We start from the raw sequence: 17,666 nt of genomic DNA, 5'->3' as shown, positions 1-17,666 counted from the left end.
ACTCTTCCAAAATAAAACAGGAAACACGGAGACATAGACATGGAGATAAAACATGACATGAACTTAACCGCATAGACAAGAAACATGACACATAGATGCAGGAACCAGGGAGACTGAGTACAGGGGGAGATGACAGAAACAACTAAGAAATAAGGACTAAACAGCAACCTAGAAATTAACTAGATCGAAAATGAATACAAAAATACCTAAAACTCAAACACTGGGTCACATGACCCAGTACCGTGACACATACTTCCAAAAACATTTTGAATTTCATTTATAATTGAGATGTCAAGCTGATATCAGACATCTTATGCTCACCAGGAGCATGTATACCTTAAATCCTTAAGGTGTCAAATTCACAAAGCCAACATGGGCTCATTCAACACGTGGAGCCTGAAGTGCATGACACACTGTAAACAGGTTCAAGCCCTTTAAGATCCACCCACTTCCAGATCACGCCCTCGTCTGTTATTTTGAAAAGAAGACCAGCGTTTCATTCCTTCAAAACCATTTTTAGCTCAAAACAGAGAGAAGGATGGACTCTGCACCCCAGCGTCAACACTGAGGAGACAGTTCCTTGGACAGTTCCTTGGACGAGGGGTCGTCACTCAGTTGTTCTCAGTGGACTTGAATTCTGAACCTTCTTTTTTGTTTCACTCATTACAACAGCTGTGAGCTGGGATGGAGTCAGAGGAGCTTCATCACTGATGTTCAGGTGAAGCAGAACTTAATAAACTGTGTATAAATGATCAGTATGTATTCAGGTTGGACGTACACGTTTGTAAAATAGTTTTTTATGTGAGGTCACAGTGCTTCATACGTGTGTGTGTGTGTTGAAGCACACACGGATGAGTCCTCAAAGGTTTCACACACATCACTGCACACATTTATAAATCCTAATTTAACTTTTTTTTCTCTTCTTTTTCTTTCTTCTTTATTTTTCAATTATAAGTTAAAATGTGACAGCAAAGAAAGTGTAAAAAGGCATACTACTGTTATGTTCAACAGCTGTCCCAATAAAAGAGATAATAATAAAATAAATCCTAATTTAAGCTTGTGGATCATATCGGACACATCAGCAGCTCTTTGGAGACAAAGAGGTCATTTGTTTCTGTTTTGTGATGAGCTCTGAAACCTGACTAAAACTCTTCAAATGAGCCATTTCTCTGCAGATGATCTGTTAGCTGTTTGACAACTGCTCTTTCAAGAATGTTTGATATGAAAGGATTATAATGCTGGTACAAACACAGAGTGTTAAAGATACTTGCTCTCATTTCTTTATCTATAACCTCTTTTTAAATCCTGCTCCCTGCAGTCGATTTACTAATAAAGTAAATATGTTAGACATAAAATCACAGAAACATCAGAAATCATTCTGTGGAACAAACCGGCCTGGCTCGGGGCAGCAGCAGGTTTCAGCCTGAGCACACGTTCATGTACGGGTCATTCATGCTGCCTTCAGGTGCACCTTGTACGTTCAGCAATCTGTACTCAGACAGAAGGTTGATTTAACTTAGCCGGGTTCATTTTGTTTTGTACAGATCAACATGTCTGTGATCACTTTGTTGTTCCTTTTAATGCAGAGTTAGAATCATATATGTAAAGCAGGTTATAAAGTTTTTATCTCAGAAGAAGACCCATTTAAATCATAATATTCCTACATGTCTTTATTTAACACATCAGCAGGGCTTCTGTGAAGCTTTCATGTTTAATACAACACACCCTGATCTATGGACACGTTCAGGTATTTCCAACAATATTATAACCAGGTTGTTATCAGGCCTGCACTGATGTCAGACACAGTGACAGGTGTGTGAACACACGCACGCGTGTAAAACGTATCAGGAAATATGCAGAATTCATATCTGTAAATTCTTCATGGACACAGCGTAATGTTGCTAAGTGTAAAAAGAAGGTTCAAACTTGTTGGTGAAGCTAACAGTCTGCACAGCAGTCTAACTTAACAACAGTGACATGATGAGAAGCTGTGAAGTGCAGGTGTGCTCGGTCACTGTGGAGCATCACAGGTGTCTCATCCAGGCTGACTCCAGAGCAGCAGTGATGGGATGTTCCACGCTGTGCTGAGCTCCTGAAGCACTTGTGCACCTGAAGCATGTGACCACCTGACCCTGAACACTCTGGCACCACAGGCCCAGATTCAGGTGTGAACCTGTTACATGAACTCCAGCACCTGTTTACATCCAGTCACTCGATCAGCTGTGCTTAAATGTTTCATTCTAATAAAACTAGTCAACAGGAAGTAGAATAAATAGGAATCAATCATTTACTGACAGCATTTACGCGTATGATTTAAATAAGTGCAGATGTTGTATCAGGTATAACTGCACACAGTAACTGTATTACAATAAGGACTTAACAGAGCCCTCTGGTGGAGCCTCTCAGTACTGCATTAACTAGAATACACCTCTTCCTCCTTAGCCTCACACCACCTGCTACACCTCTACTCTTCTATGACTACAGTCATCCACAGGACTGATGTGAGGTCACATGGTTTATGTTCATATGTAAGGAGCACAGAGATGTCCTAGCAGCTGACCTCAGGTCAGTTTAATGACTGTGAGCAGCAGCTGTGTTATTGTCACTGTGACAGGGAGACACTCTCAGACACAGCGGTCATGTCAGCTTGTTCTCATGCAGGAGGATCAGGAGCTCCATGTTTGTCACATTCTTTATTTTTGAATCATGATGTGTTTGTGCCATCAGAGTCTGTCATCAGTAGGGCTGCCACGATTAGTCGACTAGTCACGATTACGTCGACTATCAAAGTCGTCGACGACTGATTTAATAGTCGACGCGTCGTTTGAAGCTTTGTAAGATCACAAAAGACGCAGGAATAAGTAGAATTTAAGAGTGTAATAACGGACTGAAACAGAAGATGGCAGCACACTGCATGTACAAGGATGCCAGCTGCCGTTAAACTCCGAAGAAGAAGAAGTAGCTCTGTCCCAGAATTCATAGTGCGGCCCAGCTCAGTTTCCAACAATGGCAGCAGCTAGTTAGTTTTAATATTATTCTTATTATTCTTTCTGGGTCACAAAATAAACGTTTAACATATTTTCAAGCGAGAATGTAACTGTGTAAACCTCAAATATCTGCTCAGTTTATCAAGACACCACATATTTTCAAAAGCGCTCTGACGTTTTCGGAGACGTCTGTTACCCACTAGCTCGATAGCGAGCCGGGGGCAAGGCTCACTACAGCCCGTGAGAACACCGGACTCCGGCAAATCGTTTTCAAACCCACCGCTGTCTTTCACTACTCAGGTTAAACATACATAAGTCACTTAGATAACTTAAAAATGTTATTGTTTGGCTTTTTTTTTAGTATTTTATTTGTTCCTGAGTAAATCGGTTTGGCTGAGATTAAAGTTATAGTTTTTACACAGCTGAATAAACGTCAAGCAGACAACTGATTATCAGAAGTGTGAGATGCTCGAGAATATACTCCGGTGTCCCGTTATATTTTAGATAGCAAGGAGTTTATTAAACTTCACCGAAACAATCTGCAAATTTCATTAAAATTTAATAAACTATCATCTTGTCTTTATTTTTAGTTAGCACATACCTGAAACACTTAAAGCTGTAAGCTAATGATAGTTATATAAGAGCAGATGCATGCTGGTGCAATAAGCTGTATGCTGTACATCCAATGGATGCATGATGTGATTAGTCGACTAATCGCAAAAATAATCGGTGACTAGTCGACTATCAAAATAATCGTTTGTGGCAGCCCTAGTCATCAGTACTCCGGGTTTCACAGCAGCTCTTCTGAATGCTGAGGACTCCAACCTCATGTTTCACCTCTGAGGTTCTGATGTCTGTGAACACTCGTGTTTCTTCTCTGGGCTCATCTGGACAAAAACACCTTTTTGTGTTTGAGTCCAGCCTCATTCTGACTGACTGTTAGCCTTTAAGATAAAAATATGTCTTTTATTTATTTAGATATTTATTATGAAAACAAACTGAAATGCACTTCACACACGTACACACATGCACAGGTACCGGTCTGAGGCCCGGGGGTTGGGGACCGCTGATATAAGTGATCTAGGTAGCTCTGTTTTGAAAGTTCAGTTCATGCTAGAAATGTGCTTTGGAATTTGTACGTGCTTTGTCTCTAGGGGCCACTGCATATATTTATATATAAACATATATAAATGAACCACTTTTTTTTTACATTAGTAATTACTTTTGTGCATAATTTTATATTATTGTTAATAATAAATTAATCAAAGCAACAAAACAACCTGAAGAGCCGGTTCAGAGCCGAAAGAGCCGGTTCTCTAATAAGAACTGGAAATCCCATCACTAGCGCACGCCAAGGGGCTGCGGGACATTTATACAGCCGTATTTCGCACATGACTATGAAAGGCGGAAGAGGAAGTAGTTCCTTTGAATGTAGACAATCTGAATGTTATAGTTTCTTTCCACTGTGTTCCTGTTAATGATAAACTGCAAATTTACCCTAAATTACTAAAATATCGATATTTTAATGTGAGAATCAATTCTAGAACATAAATGATTGGTATGGGAGGAATCGATATTTCAGGATCGATCCGCACATCACTACTTTCCAGTCTTTTCCTTATAAAACGCCGTTTTTACCGTTTCTTCCCACAGTAAATATAAACAACAATAGAGGCGGATGCTGTCCAAGATCAAGACAATGTTGGATAACACCTCCCACCCACTCCATGACATGCTGGTCAGTCACAGGAGCACGTTCAGTGAGAGACTGAGAGTACCGAAAAGCACCACTGAACGACACAGGAAATCTTTCCTGCCTTTGGCCATCTCCCTGTACAACGCGTCCACTTAACACACTGGTTACTGCTACAACTACACGTTTCTTTTCCAGCTATTTATTTATGAGTGACTTATGTATGTATATATATATATATGTATATATTGTACTATTCTTAGTTAGCGTATTGTCTGTCTTGTCTTAATGTTGGTTTATGTTGGTTTATAATGGAGCACTGTAACAAAAAATAATTTCCCCCAGGGATCAATAAAGTATTCTGATTCTGATTATTCAGGAAGAAAACCAAACATTGCAGATATTTTTATCATAACTCTGGTTTTACGTGGCCTATCAACATAATTTAAAAACTGGTATAAAGTCCACACTTTTTCCGTCTATTGTTCCGTCTGTCCTGCTCACATCTCCAATGGTTGTACACGTTGTCATTAACGTGGCTTCACTCCACCTCAGCCACGATGCTTTGCTAGCTAAACACCGGTGTCGGCACATAAGGACGCTGTCATAGCCTGTCAACGCTTAGCTGCGTATATACGAATGTGAATCGCATTATTGGCTGGACTATGGGATAAGGTGGCATCGTTCTTATCCCATACGGGAGCAGCCAGTCACTTACTGACTAACAATTCTGTTGGCAGTGTTAAAGTTTTAATTTCAATTTCAATTCAGGCTAGATTTTATTTTTCTGTGCAACACAGGTTTTCTGTGTGCAGAGACCGTGCCAGCAGTACGCAATTGTGCACGCACGCAGCTTAGAGGGAACATTGATTAGAACCATGTCAATAAATTTAATTAAGAGTTACTTTCATTTCAAAAAGTAATCCAGTAATGTTGTTGTTAGAAGGGACAGAGTGGGCTTTCTGACAGGTACCAAAGTTGTCTGTAAGGTGAAATGCTGAGCTTCTATTTTACATTATATACACAGTTTTCTCAGCACAAAATCAAGTAACTGAACCTAACATATAATTGAAACCATAAAAAGAGATTTTATACAATTCTGAACCAAATTAAAATAATAGACGGTGTCCCGGCATTTAAAATTAAATGATTAAATATTAAATTAACTTTCAGATTGCAAAATAATTTTTAAAAACTTTGATTTTGGTTTCTCAACCACCCTCTCACTGATGTTAAAGTGCTATGTTTGAGATTACACTGCTGTTCCTGAATCTCATTAAAATCCAATGTGTTAAAATGACAATAAAAACCAATTAACTAACTCAGGGCCCTAACAATGTAACTGTTGGTATATTGTGCAATTACTTATAAGTTAGAGGATTACATACGTCAGAGTGGATCCAGTAGATGTCTGCAGTGTCAGCTTTAGCAAAAGTTAGCAATCAGACTGATAAAACATAACTATAGAGTATTTTGATAGTGAGAACATCTATGAATCATTGTGGAAAGAATGCTTACTGATTAAATAATATATAATCAATACTGGAGGAAGTTTCAGGAGACCATACAGACATTCTGAATTGAATTTAAAAATTGTGTACCGTTTGATCTTTGATATTGTAGTGCCTGAAGGGAACAGGAGAGAATACACAACAAAAAATATGAGCAACAAAACTAATTAGAAGGAACACCAGTTCTATATCCACACTATACTGTATACTTACATCACACGTGAACAATAAAATAAACCTTTAATAACAAACAGCCTGTTTAAAAATGCTGAAAAGCTGACTTCTGAAGTGTTTCTGTAAAAAGAGGACAGCCTTTAGACTGCACACAGAAAGACTGAAGAATTTGACCCAAAAACAAATCCAGGATAAAGAGGTTCAGTGAATGTGGTGTTGAAGGTGTGGAGGTGGATCAGAGTGTCAGAGGAGACTCTGTAGAAGGACAGAGTGCCAGCAGGACAGTCCACATACACTGCTACTCTGTTAGAGACAGAGGAGGAGGAGGGGAAGATTGTTGTTCTTGTCTTATTGTGCCAGACAGCATGAGGACCATGATCAAAGCAGCTCAGACTCCACGAATGTTCGTTAAATCCAAGTTCACAGTCATATCTGTCTCCCTTCCTTCTGATTCTTCTGTAACTCACTGATATATCAACCATTCCTCTCCACTCGACCTCCCAGTAACAGCGACCAGTCAGACCATCTCTGCACAGGAGCTGAGGATACTGATCAAATCTGTCTGGATGATCAGGATATGACAGAACCTCCTCCACATGTGTCATCTTCCTGTTGTTGTCAGACAGTTGGAGGTTTGTGTGAACTGTGTTTGTGTCGATTGTGAGTTGACAGGAATCTGATGGAGAGAACAAACACAATCCAGCTGCAGTTATTGATCCATCATCTGTTCATTGATTGACACTTTGATGATGACTCCTCACATCAGAGATGTGAATGAGTGATGTGACAGTTTGAAGATGGTTGAATGTGTGCTGTTTTGTTTTCATGAATCACATTAAAAATACACTTACACTTCCTCAGACCTGGTCTCAACCATCGGACTCCAGCAGGCTCCACCCTGAAAGGAGGAGGGGGGGTCAGACCAGCACAGTCTCAGCATGCACACATGGACATTACATGGCTCTCATTCACACACTGTTAGACACTGACTTTGCTAACAAAATGGGAATAGAAAGGTCCTGCTACCACACATCTTACAAATAGGACTCTGACTCTTACAATCCACATTTCTTTGGTTGTCAGAAAGTTTTCAGCATCTTTACAGCGATCACCATCTGGAACATGATGTAGGTGATGCATTTCTGCAGCTATTTCTGTACCTTGGCTGTCTTCTGTATTCAAATTTGTGCACTCCAGAAAGCTTAACATTTAAAAGGGTTGGACTAACATTAGTTTTATAGCTTGTTACACTCCAAATGTTTCCATTTGCCTTCAGACATGATAGCTGACAGGAAGAACACAATTACAAAGTTAACATTTCCACATTACTTATAGCAGCTAGCTTCAGTTAGCTTCCTTATTTCATCTTATACTAATGAACTCAAAGACGCAGCTTAAATTAACCTGTAATTATCAAAGTGTCTATAAGGTTTGTGTACTGCTCTCACCTGAAACACATTAAAATAACCTGTCTCATGCTACAATCCCACCAACAAATTGAGTGTGCCAAGATTATGACAAAAAACTCTTATCCACTTCACTGCATTTAAACTTTCCAAAGATAACCCAGACTGGGGTATGTGTGGGCCAAAAACCTCTGCGCAATGCTTCAGGAAGGCTGCACTGTCACTGCCCATGCACCAGACTTCTTTATTTCTTTGCCCAAGTATTCATGAAAATAATCATTTTTCAAAACTATTTAGTGAAATTGATCCTCTTGACTTAAAATTTAATCTTAATGTGTGTTCTCTATCTATTCATGTGTGGCTGTCACAAGACTCTCCATACCTCAGAGTTTCCAGTCTCCAGCATGGATCACTCATTCCAGCCGACAGCCGTTGCATCCCGAAGCCTATTGAGTGATTGTAACTCAGATCCAACTCTTTCAGATGGGAGGGGTTGGAGCTGATAGCTGATGCGAGAGAAGTGCAGCCTTCTTCTGTGATCAGACAGCCTGACAAACTAGAGTCCCACAAATTTAGCAAATGTTTTTAACGTTTTTTGAAAAAATAATTATACTATACTTAAAATAACTGAGAAAGAGAGTAAGCTATAACCATGTCTTTCCTATCTAAATGTAAGTTTAAAAAGCTCTTGATCTGACCTGAGAGTTTCCAGTGTACACTGAGGACTTTCAAGCCCCACTGAGAGAAGCTTCACGCCTGAATCCTGCAGATTGTTGTTACTCAGGTCCAGCACTTTTAGACTGCAAGACTGGGAACAGAGGACTGTGGAAAGAGCTTCACAGGTTCTTTCTGAAAGGTTGCAGCAACTTAGCCTAAAGAGACAAACAAAATACAAAGGTGTTCTACTTTTTCTTTAGTTGTAAGCTACTTTGTATCATTTTCATTCATAAATAAATGCTATCTATGTACTTACAGAGCTTTTTTAGAGGCTTTCACAACTGGCAACAGATTCAGAAGAGCCTCCTCTGAAGCAGAGTATTTTTTCAAGTCAAACACATCCAGATCTTCTTCTGATGACAGTAAGATGAAGACCAGAGCTGACCACTGAGCAGGAGACAGTTTATCTGTGGAGAGACTTCCTGATCTCAGGGACTGTTGGATCTCTCTCACTAGAGAACGGTCATTCAGTTCATTCAAACAGTGGAACAGATTGATACTTTTCTCTGCAGACAGATTTTCACTGAGTTTCTCCTTGATGTACTGAACTGTTTCCTGATTGGTCTGTGAGCTACTTCCTGTCTGTATCAGCAGACCTTGAAAGAGAGACTGACTGGTCTGCAGTGAAAGACCCAGGAGGAAGCGGAGGAACAAGTCCAGGTGTCCATTTGGACTCTGTAACGCCTTATTCACAGCACTTTGATAGAAATGTGTCTCTGTAAAGTATCTTGGTTTTGACCTCTTGGAGGTTGGTCGTTGTCCTTCCAGCAGATTGAGTCCAGAGTTGGTGAAGCTCAGGTGGACATGAAGAGCAGCCAGAAACTCCTGAACACTCAGATGGATGAAGCAGAACACCTTGTCCTGGTACAGTCCTCTCTCCTCTTTAAAGATCTGTGTGAACACTCCTGAGTACACTGAGGCTGCTCTGATATCGATGCCACACTCTGTCAGGTCTGATTCATAGAAGATCAGGTTTCTTTTCTGCAGCTGATCAAAAGCCAGTTTTCCCAGAGACTCAATCATCTTCCTGCTCTCTGGACTCCAGTGTGGATCAGTTTCAGCTCCTCCATCATACTTGACCTTCTTCACTTTGGCCTGAACCACCAGGAAGTGGATGTACATCTCAGTCAGGGTCTTGGGCAGCTGTCCTCCTTTTCTGGTTTTCAGCACATCCTCCAGAACTGTAGCAGTGATCCAGCAGAAGACTGGGATGTGGCACATGATGTGGAGGCTCCGTGATGTCTTGATATGGGAGATAGTCCTGCTGGCCTGCTCCTTATCTCTGAATCTCTTCCTGAAGTACTCCTCCTTCTGTGGGTCAGTGAACCCTCTGACCTCTGTCACCAGGCAAACACAGTCAGCAGGAATCTCATTGGCTGCTGCAGGTCGTGTGGTTATCCAGAGGCGAGCAGAGGGAAGCAGTTTCCCCCTGATGAGGTTTATCAGCAGCACATCCACTGAGGTGGACTTTCTAGGGTCAGTTAGGATTGTAGTTTTGTGGAAGTCCAGAGGAAGTCGACACTCATCCAGACCATCAAAGATGAACACAACCTGGAAGTCTTCAAAGCTGCAGATTCCTGCTTCTTTGGTTTCAGTAAAGAAGTGATGAACAAGTTCCACCAAGCTGAACTTTTCCTCTTTCAGCACATTCAGCTCTCTGAAAGTGAATGGAAATATGAACTGGATGTGCTGGTTGGCTTTGTCTTCAGCCCAGTCGAGGGTGTATTTCTGTGTTAAGACTGTTTTCCCAATGCCAGCCACTCCCTTTGTCAGCACTGTTCTGATTGGTTCATCTCTTCCAGGTGAGGCTTTAAAGATGTCTTCTTGTCTGATTGTTGTTTCTGGTCTGTCTGGTTTCCTGTTTGCTGTTTCAATCTGTCTGACCTCATGTTCATCATTGCCCTCTGCAGTCCCTCCCTCTGTGATGTAGAGCTCTGTGTAGATCTGATTCAGAAGGGTTGGGCTTTCTGCTTTAGCGATCCCCTCAAACACACACTGGAACTTCTTCTTCAGTGCAGATTTAAGGTTTTGCTGACAAACTCTGCTGGGAGTTCCTAAAAAAACAACATACCAAATATACCAACTAAATGTTTAGAAAGTTCAGGCAACAATTTCATGCCCTAAATCATTAGCATTTCAACACATGTAGGTCCCTCTTTTGATACATTAGTAAATGTTCCAGTTACTCAGCAAAAGAAAATCTTTAGAGAAATCCTCACTGTTCTTCAGACGGTCAACCAGATCCTCCTGCTTCATTCTTCTTAGGAAGTTTACTGTGATTTTCAGAACTGCCTCTCTGTTGCTCTTCCATTGCTCTTCATCTTCACAATGCAATACTGCTTCATCCTCCATCTCACTGCCTTCATAATATGGACTCAAAACCTTCTGGATCTTCTTCAGCTCGTTCTTCACAAAAGTGATGACGTTGTCCTCCAGCAGCTGGAACAGAATACATTATGAATGAGCCAATCAGACTGAAATCATGGATCCAAACATCCGATCCATGTTGGACACACTGACAATCCACTGGTCTACAAAGAGCAGCATGGAGATGACTGTGAACAGAATAGATGTAAAAGTAGTTGTTGTATATGTACAGACCATAAATATGGAGTCCAGGTGTGTTTGATGCTGCTGGGCAGAGTGACCACTGGGAACCTCTGAGCTCTCCTGGTCCACACTGTGGAAGAACCATGAAGAATTACATTACACTATCTTTCCACATACACATCCAGCCACGTAAAATGGTCACCTGGTTATTAATGTGCCATTTACACTTTCAAATAAATTAGTCATGCCTGCTTACTCAAGTTGTGGCTAATCTCAGTTAAACACTTTTGGGATTTGTTTAAATTTAAAAATTTGCAGTGTGAAAGGGACAGTCCAAATGCAAATACAGACACTCTTCTCATGTGCAGAATCTATTTAGTTAGCTAGTTAAGCAATTGTAATTGCAAATGGACAGAATTAACCTGGTCTTAATGAGCGACTATGCAAACAGCACTCCCTGCACCTACAGACAATCATTCTTTTTTATACAATGCAATTAAGAAGTTATTCACAGCTGATATATTTTACATATTTTCTAGAGATGGCGCGATACCACTTTTTTATGTCCGATACCGATATCATAAATTTGGATATCTGCCGATACCGATATGAATCCGATATAGTGTTTTTTAATCAACAAAACTGTTTTTTTAAATATCTTGCTGCATTTTGTATAAGTTCATACTCAAGTTTAAAACAACAACTACACTAAAGCTATTCTGTTATACCTGTATGCCAAAAAAAAATATTTGATAGTTCAGCAACACTGATCAATCTAATAAACTTAAACCTACTCCATCCTCCCTATTCTGGTATTTTAAAGAGTACTTAGCATAAATATTAAGCAACCTAACTAATAGGGTTCCAACTCCCAGCAACAACAAAAATAAATAAATAAAAAATAGGGAACCACCCCTCACGGTCCACCTCATGATGCTTAATCGACGTAATCAACCTTAATTTGATGCAGTGTGAAAAAAAAAATGCACAGAAATCAATTATTTTTCAAGAAATATTAAATAGATTCAACATCTTTCTTCAACAAAATTGCAGACTGCACAGATGGTACCTTCCCAAAGGAAAAAGTACTATAGCTTACTAGGGTATATATATTAGACTTAATAGTTACTATATACAGTAATGGACTTCTATACATTTTACATCAGATTAAAACTTTGGGTGTAAGATTCAGATAATTATTTATTAAAAGCTGGACTTTTTAAATGAGAATAAGAAAGAAAAGTATGTCTTTGTGCCTCCTTTTCCCTGTTCATGCCCTATTGGCCCCCCTGGCTAAACTTTGCTAGATCCGCCCCTGCACAGTTACCAGCGTCAGCTACGTAGAAAAAGATCCTGTTGTAGAAAGTAATATTAAATAAATTCTAACAACAGCTTATCAAGCTTAATAGTGCTGTTGTTGTTTATCCACTGGTTTCCTTTACAAACATTCAGAGATGGACTTACACACTTGCTTTACTTCTCTCGGGTATAACTTTGTCGGAGATGAAATGCCGGGTTGCTAGCGAAGCTCCAAATGCTATCCAGACCACCGACAGGTCCCGCATGCCACAGCCGCTCTATCACGTGATGCATACTGCTCCGACGTGCTAACGTTCTGAGGCGAGTTACGGTGTGTTGCAAGTTTTGTGAGGTGCTTTCGTGATATTTAATGGATCGGATTACATTTTTTATTTTTCTCCGATATCCGATCCAGTAATTTAGGTCAGTATCGGACCGATATCGATACGTAATATCGGATCAGTCCATCTCTAATATTTTCTATATCGTTTCGTGGGATTGTGCAGTCAAAGCAACACCATCATATTATAATACTCTCAACCTGAATGTAGGGAAAACCACAACATGTTTATATGAAACTGCAGTGTGTTATTTTCATAGTCTCTTGTTCATTATGTTCAGTTTTCTCCACCCCCTGCTTGTTAGTTGATTCCATTCCCCTGCACCTTGTTTCCCAGCTGTCTCTTTCTCTAATTATCTCATGTGAATTTAAACCCTCATTTTTCTAATTTCTTTGTCCTGTTGTCCTGTTTGAGTCTCACATGCTTCCTGCTTGAAACCAGTTTTGAAACTTCTGTGAAACTTCCTGAATGAATGCCAATGATATGTTTCTTCCTTTAATAAAATTAATCACAAAAGATTTTTCAGATTTCACTAGTTTTTAAAAGTATGCAGCCCAGAGTATGTTACTAAAACTGGTGTTAAAGGCATCTCTAAGGGTTTCGTTTCAAACTGAGAAGCTTATCTGGGGTTTTAGAGATCTCGTTCTTTGCATAATAAATTTTACTCAGCTAATTACCACTTTATGTTTAATGGTTGTAAATGCTCTGTCTGCACTGATATGTTCATACTTTAGAGAAGTTCTGCCAGAAAATCATGGCTGTCATGACTACTTTTCTTATGTTATATCTCAGTTTTATGAACCTTTGTGTAATGTTTGGTATCTGAAGAACAAACTTGTGACTGTGTTGCTCAAACTGGAGTTCCTCTACCTGATTTCATGTCTCGCTGTTATGTGAAATAACACATACACTATGGCCTGTAAAAATGGCCTGTATTTGTATAGCGCCTTACTAGTCCCTAAGGACCCCAAAGTGCTTTACACGTTCAGTCATCCACCCATTCACACAGACATTCACACACACTACACTAACACTGCTCTTCAGATTATTCTTTACCCTGAGGTGTTTTTAGTATACCGTAGATGCCTACTTACACCTCAGTACAGAGCAAACAGCCACTTAATGAGACGGTACTGATGGAAAACGTACCTCCTTCGTTTCCCTGGTTTTAAAGGTATAACGTTTTTGAAAAATAGCGGTGGCTCCATGGATGCATCACTCTTCACAGACTCACAGCTACGTGTCTGTTTGGAGACAGTTCTTTGACAGATCCTGGTAAGCAAAAAATGAGCCATCCCAGAGAAAATTAGATCATAAATGTATACAGTTTAAAAATGAATAACCATTAAATGTTAAAAACAATCCAGAACCCTGAGAGTAGACCGAGATGCATAAAAGGCATTCTGTAGTTCTGCTCTAAAATATTTTTTCTAGATCTACTAGATGAACTCCTCTGCTGCCATTATTATTATTAAGAGTCCTGCCTCAGAGCTTTAACCACCTCTGAGCATTGTTTTGGTGTCTGTTACTTATGAGTCTCTTAGTTAAACCGAACTTCCAAAATCTGATTTCAGGTCTCACTGCTACGTGAAGTTGCACGTCCCACTAACACTCACATTAATCTTTACAACCATTTTAGGTCTAAATATCAGCTTAAACCCAAGTACAGGGAACCAGGTAATTATAGCGACAGATCTAATGGACGTTCAAGGAGATCTCACCTCTTTGGTTTTCCTGATCTAAAGGTTGATGCTGGTTTCTTGAAGAATAGCGGTGGCTCCATGGAGGTATCACTCTTCAGAGACACACAGCTGTGATCAGGTTCACAGCAGCCTGGTCTGTCATGTCTGCCAGATAAAGAAGTAGACCACCAAGAACAAGTTTATTCAATTCAATTCAGTTTTGTTGACATAGCGCCAAATCAGTCGCCTCAAGGTTCTTTATGTTGTAAGGTAGACCCTTCAATAATACATACAGAGAGTTTACTAACTCATTCAGAAGACACATAATAACATAAATGTTCATCATACATGAAAATATCCTCTGCTGTTTCTCCTGGACTGAACTAAAATGCCACATGACTTATCGCATGATTCTGAAGATGAGGACACATGAGGAAGAAGATGACCTGATGTTTACTTACACCGTCTCTGAAATAATCTGCTTTTTGAAGAACAGTGGAGGCTCCATGGACAGATTACTCTTTAAGGACACACAGCTGGGATCAGGTTCAGGATAGTCTGATGGTCTGAGGCGGATCGCAGCAGACAGAAAGATCGAGTCCCAGGATCAAGATTAAGATTTCAATTAAAAGATATTTTTGTGTTCAGAAAATGCAGAAAAACATGCAACCACATTATAAACAACAACAATTCTGGATGATTTACAAACAAATATTCGAGTCATTTCTGCTCATTACTCTGTTATTAGCAGGTACAGAAACTAATCCTTCTCCTTTCTGAACTGTGAACCATGACGCTGCCCTACAGATGGACCCACACACTGTTTTCACCGTTCTCTCCAAAGTCATAGGAAATATAATGCTCACATTTTCTGTTAAACTTTGTTAATTATCTCTAAGTTACATACAGTGTGAATTTCCACCTACTGAACTTCTCCTCAAACCATCTCACATAAATACAAACAGTTATTTTCTTCTGCAGCCTCATTTAAACCCTTCATCCTCTAACTCTTTGCTGTCAGTCAGACTGATGAAGAAAGTTTTTCCTACCAATGTCTCAGGATCACACAGAGTTGATCAACTGTCGTGATTATATTTCTTATTTTGTTCACACATTTATCTGCAGGCTGAAGCTGCTGACTGATTCTGATGCACAGCTTTATGTTTATGTAAGAACACATAAAGCTGACATGCTGTAGGTACACAAACCTAATGAAAAGTAACACTGAACACACGAATGTGGCATTAAGGACTCAGTTCCAGCTTACATGTCTGGAGCAAAGAACAGCGGAGGCTCTATGGACTGATTACTCCTCAGAGACACACAGCTGGATTCAGAAAACCTCTGGGGGACATGAGGCCAACAGGTTCTCCCACTGACTCTGACAGACATGGAGAGAAAACCATGTTAAATCATTGTTCACAGAAGATTCTCTCTCCACAGACATCTGACCCGTAGGAGGTCTCTTCATGTTCTTCCTCCCCACTTTCACCAAGAGCTGCTCACAGATGATTATCATTGGTGCCTCTCTCTAATATTGAACATCTTTACCTTACTTTATGAGTGAGATAACTATGATAGTTGGTGTTACATTAGTAAATATACATATCTTTCATTCTAAAACTCATTTGTGTTATGATTCCTGTAAAATTGCTAATAAATGTTAGAAATAATGAGTAGTTATATACTTTAGCCTTTTTTTCTTCACCTGCAGCACTCACCAGCCTCCAGCATGTATTACTCAGAAGAAACAGTTACATTAAGAAAATTTTTAAGAATTATCGTTATTTTTTAAAATTTGCTCTTTGAGCCACTTGTTTGGTCGACTTGTAATGTATTTGTTGATGTTTGATGCTAGAAAAATAACCAGGATAGAATAAGAATAAGAAGAATAGGGGATTCATTATTTACAGCTTTGATTTGTGGTTGAATGATTTATTTCACAACCAGATCAAACCTCTAAACTATCCTCTCATGTTCTTGTGGAGCCTGGCTGTGTTTATCACACCCTGCATGTTTCACTGCGTTATATGTTCCCACACACTACAAGATGGATCCAGCATGTGTTTATTGGAGCTTTGAGTGTGATGTGAGTGCTGAGCTGTGACATGGAGAAGAGTCACGGACAGTTAGAGATGGTCATCTCACCTCTGAGCTTTGGTCTGGCTCTCATGTTCCCCACACAGAGTGGTTTTAGAGGGAGGGACTCCCTCCTCTCTGTCCTCACACTGATCCATGCTGCTCAATTCACATCAGCTCACACACACTTTCTACCTTCACCTGCAGAGGAAACACAAATCATTCATGTGCACATCAACTGAAATCCTCCTTTCCATCACTGTGCTGTCCAAATATCAGCTGCTGCTTTCCTGCTTCATCTCAGTGTCAGCTGAATGCAGTCAGACAGCAGTGTGAGGCAGAGGAAGCTGCAATCAGCTGATATACTTCTATTTAAAGGTTTTACTGATATCTGTGCCATTATCATATCTGTTTATTGATCCGACTCTTGAAAATTTATATTCCCAGTTTTATATGATTATTACATATTATCAGTCTTACTCGGTCTGTCCGAGTTACAAACGTTACAAGTGTCGTAACAACCGTCCTTACAGTCAAGATGACTTCCTGTTATAGGAGAACAGCCAGTGTGACGCAGTATTTTTACTCACAGGTCATTGTGTGTAATCCAAAAAAGTCCTATTTATAACAAGTAATAATTGAGTCCGTCTTTCCCTCTGGCAGCACTGTGAAGATAAAGTTACGTCCGGAGCTCAGAGTGTCTACATTCTGGTGTTGTGCCAAACGTGATCGCACAAACTAACACAATATGGCGAACACGGCCTCGTTGTGGTGCCGTATTCACCGTCTGAGCTGCGAGTCCGTTACCGTGAACTAAGCTGCACACAGGGAAACATTACAAACATTACAGACTCCTTGCATTACCTTCACACGGAGCTTCACACGGAGACGGTCCACTGACACAAAGTTCAGGGAAAAAAGTAATGAACACGGAAACACCCGAGCAGCTGCTGTTCACCGAGACTGTCTCATATTACACGGAGAGAGCCGCACCTCTACGTCCTCACGCACACGGGTGTTTATGAAAACGGGGACTTTCCGTTTTTAAAATCTCTCCGCCCACATGTAAACGCCAAAAACAAAGTCAAACGCTGCCAAGAACATGGCAAATCCTGACCGAGTAGTAATGTTGGCTTATCAGAAGCTTGGAGGGGGGGACGTGTACTTCTGAAGTTTGCGTTTTTCTGGAAAGGAAGCTAATTTTTACTTTTCAACTGCCTTCAATCT

The 17,666-nt window shown here is 40.1% G+C and overlaps 1 protein-coding gene across 1 annotated transcript; it reads right to left on the bottom strand.

Annotated features, from left to right (window-relative positions):
* Nucleotides 1-1,654: 1,654 nt before the first annotated feature.
* On the bottom strand, nucleotides 1,655-17,576 carry LOC146389487 (NACHT, LRR and PYD domains-containing protein 6-like). Its single transcript, XM_084910044.1, has 13 exons — nucleotides 17,304-17,576; nucleotides 16,509-16,640; nucleotides 15,628-15,741; nucleotides 14,822-14,926; nucleotides 14,400-14,525; nucleotides 13,828-13,950; nucleotides 11,090-11,168; nucleotides 10,708-10,927; nucleotides 8,745-10,542; nucleotides 8,470-8,643; nucleotides 8,154-8,327; nucleotides 7,217-7,263; nucleotides 1,655-7,041 (listed from the first exon to the last, which is right to left on the bottom strand). Exons 2-13 carry the CDS (start codon nucleotides 16,595-16,597, stop codon nucleotides 6,506-6,508), a joined length of 3,585 nt encoding a protein of 1,194 aa, XP_084766170.1. The 5' UTR covers nucleotides 16,598-16,640; nucleotides 17,304-17,576; the 3' UTR covers nucleotides 1,655-6,505.
* Between the last annotated feature and the right edge of the window lie 90 nt (nucleotides 17,577-17,666).

This window comes from Perissodus microlepis, chromosome 3, assembly GCF_051167445.1.
Source record: "Perissodus microlepis isolate ML-2025 ecotype Zambia chromosome 3, ASM5116744v1, whole genome shotgun sequence".
Classification (NCBI taxonomy): domain Eukaryota; kingdom Metazoa; phylum Chordata; class Actinopteri; order Cichliformes; family Cichlidae; genus Perissodus; species Perissodus microlepis.
Note: the sequence above shows the minus strand (reverse complement) of the source record. Positions and strands in the feature narration are given on the sequence as shown.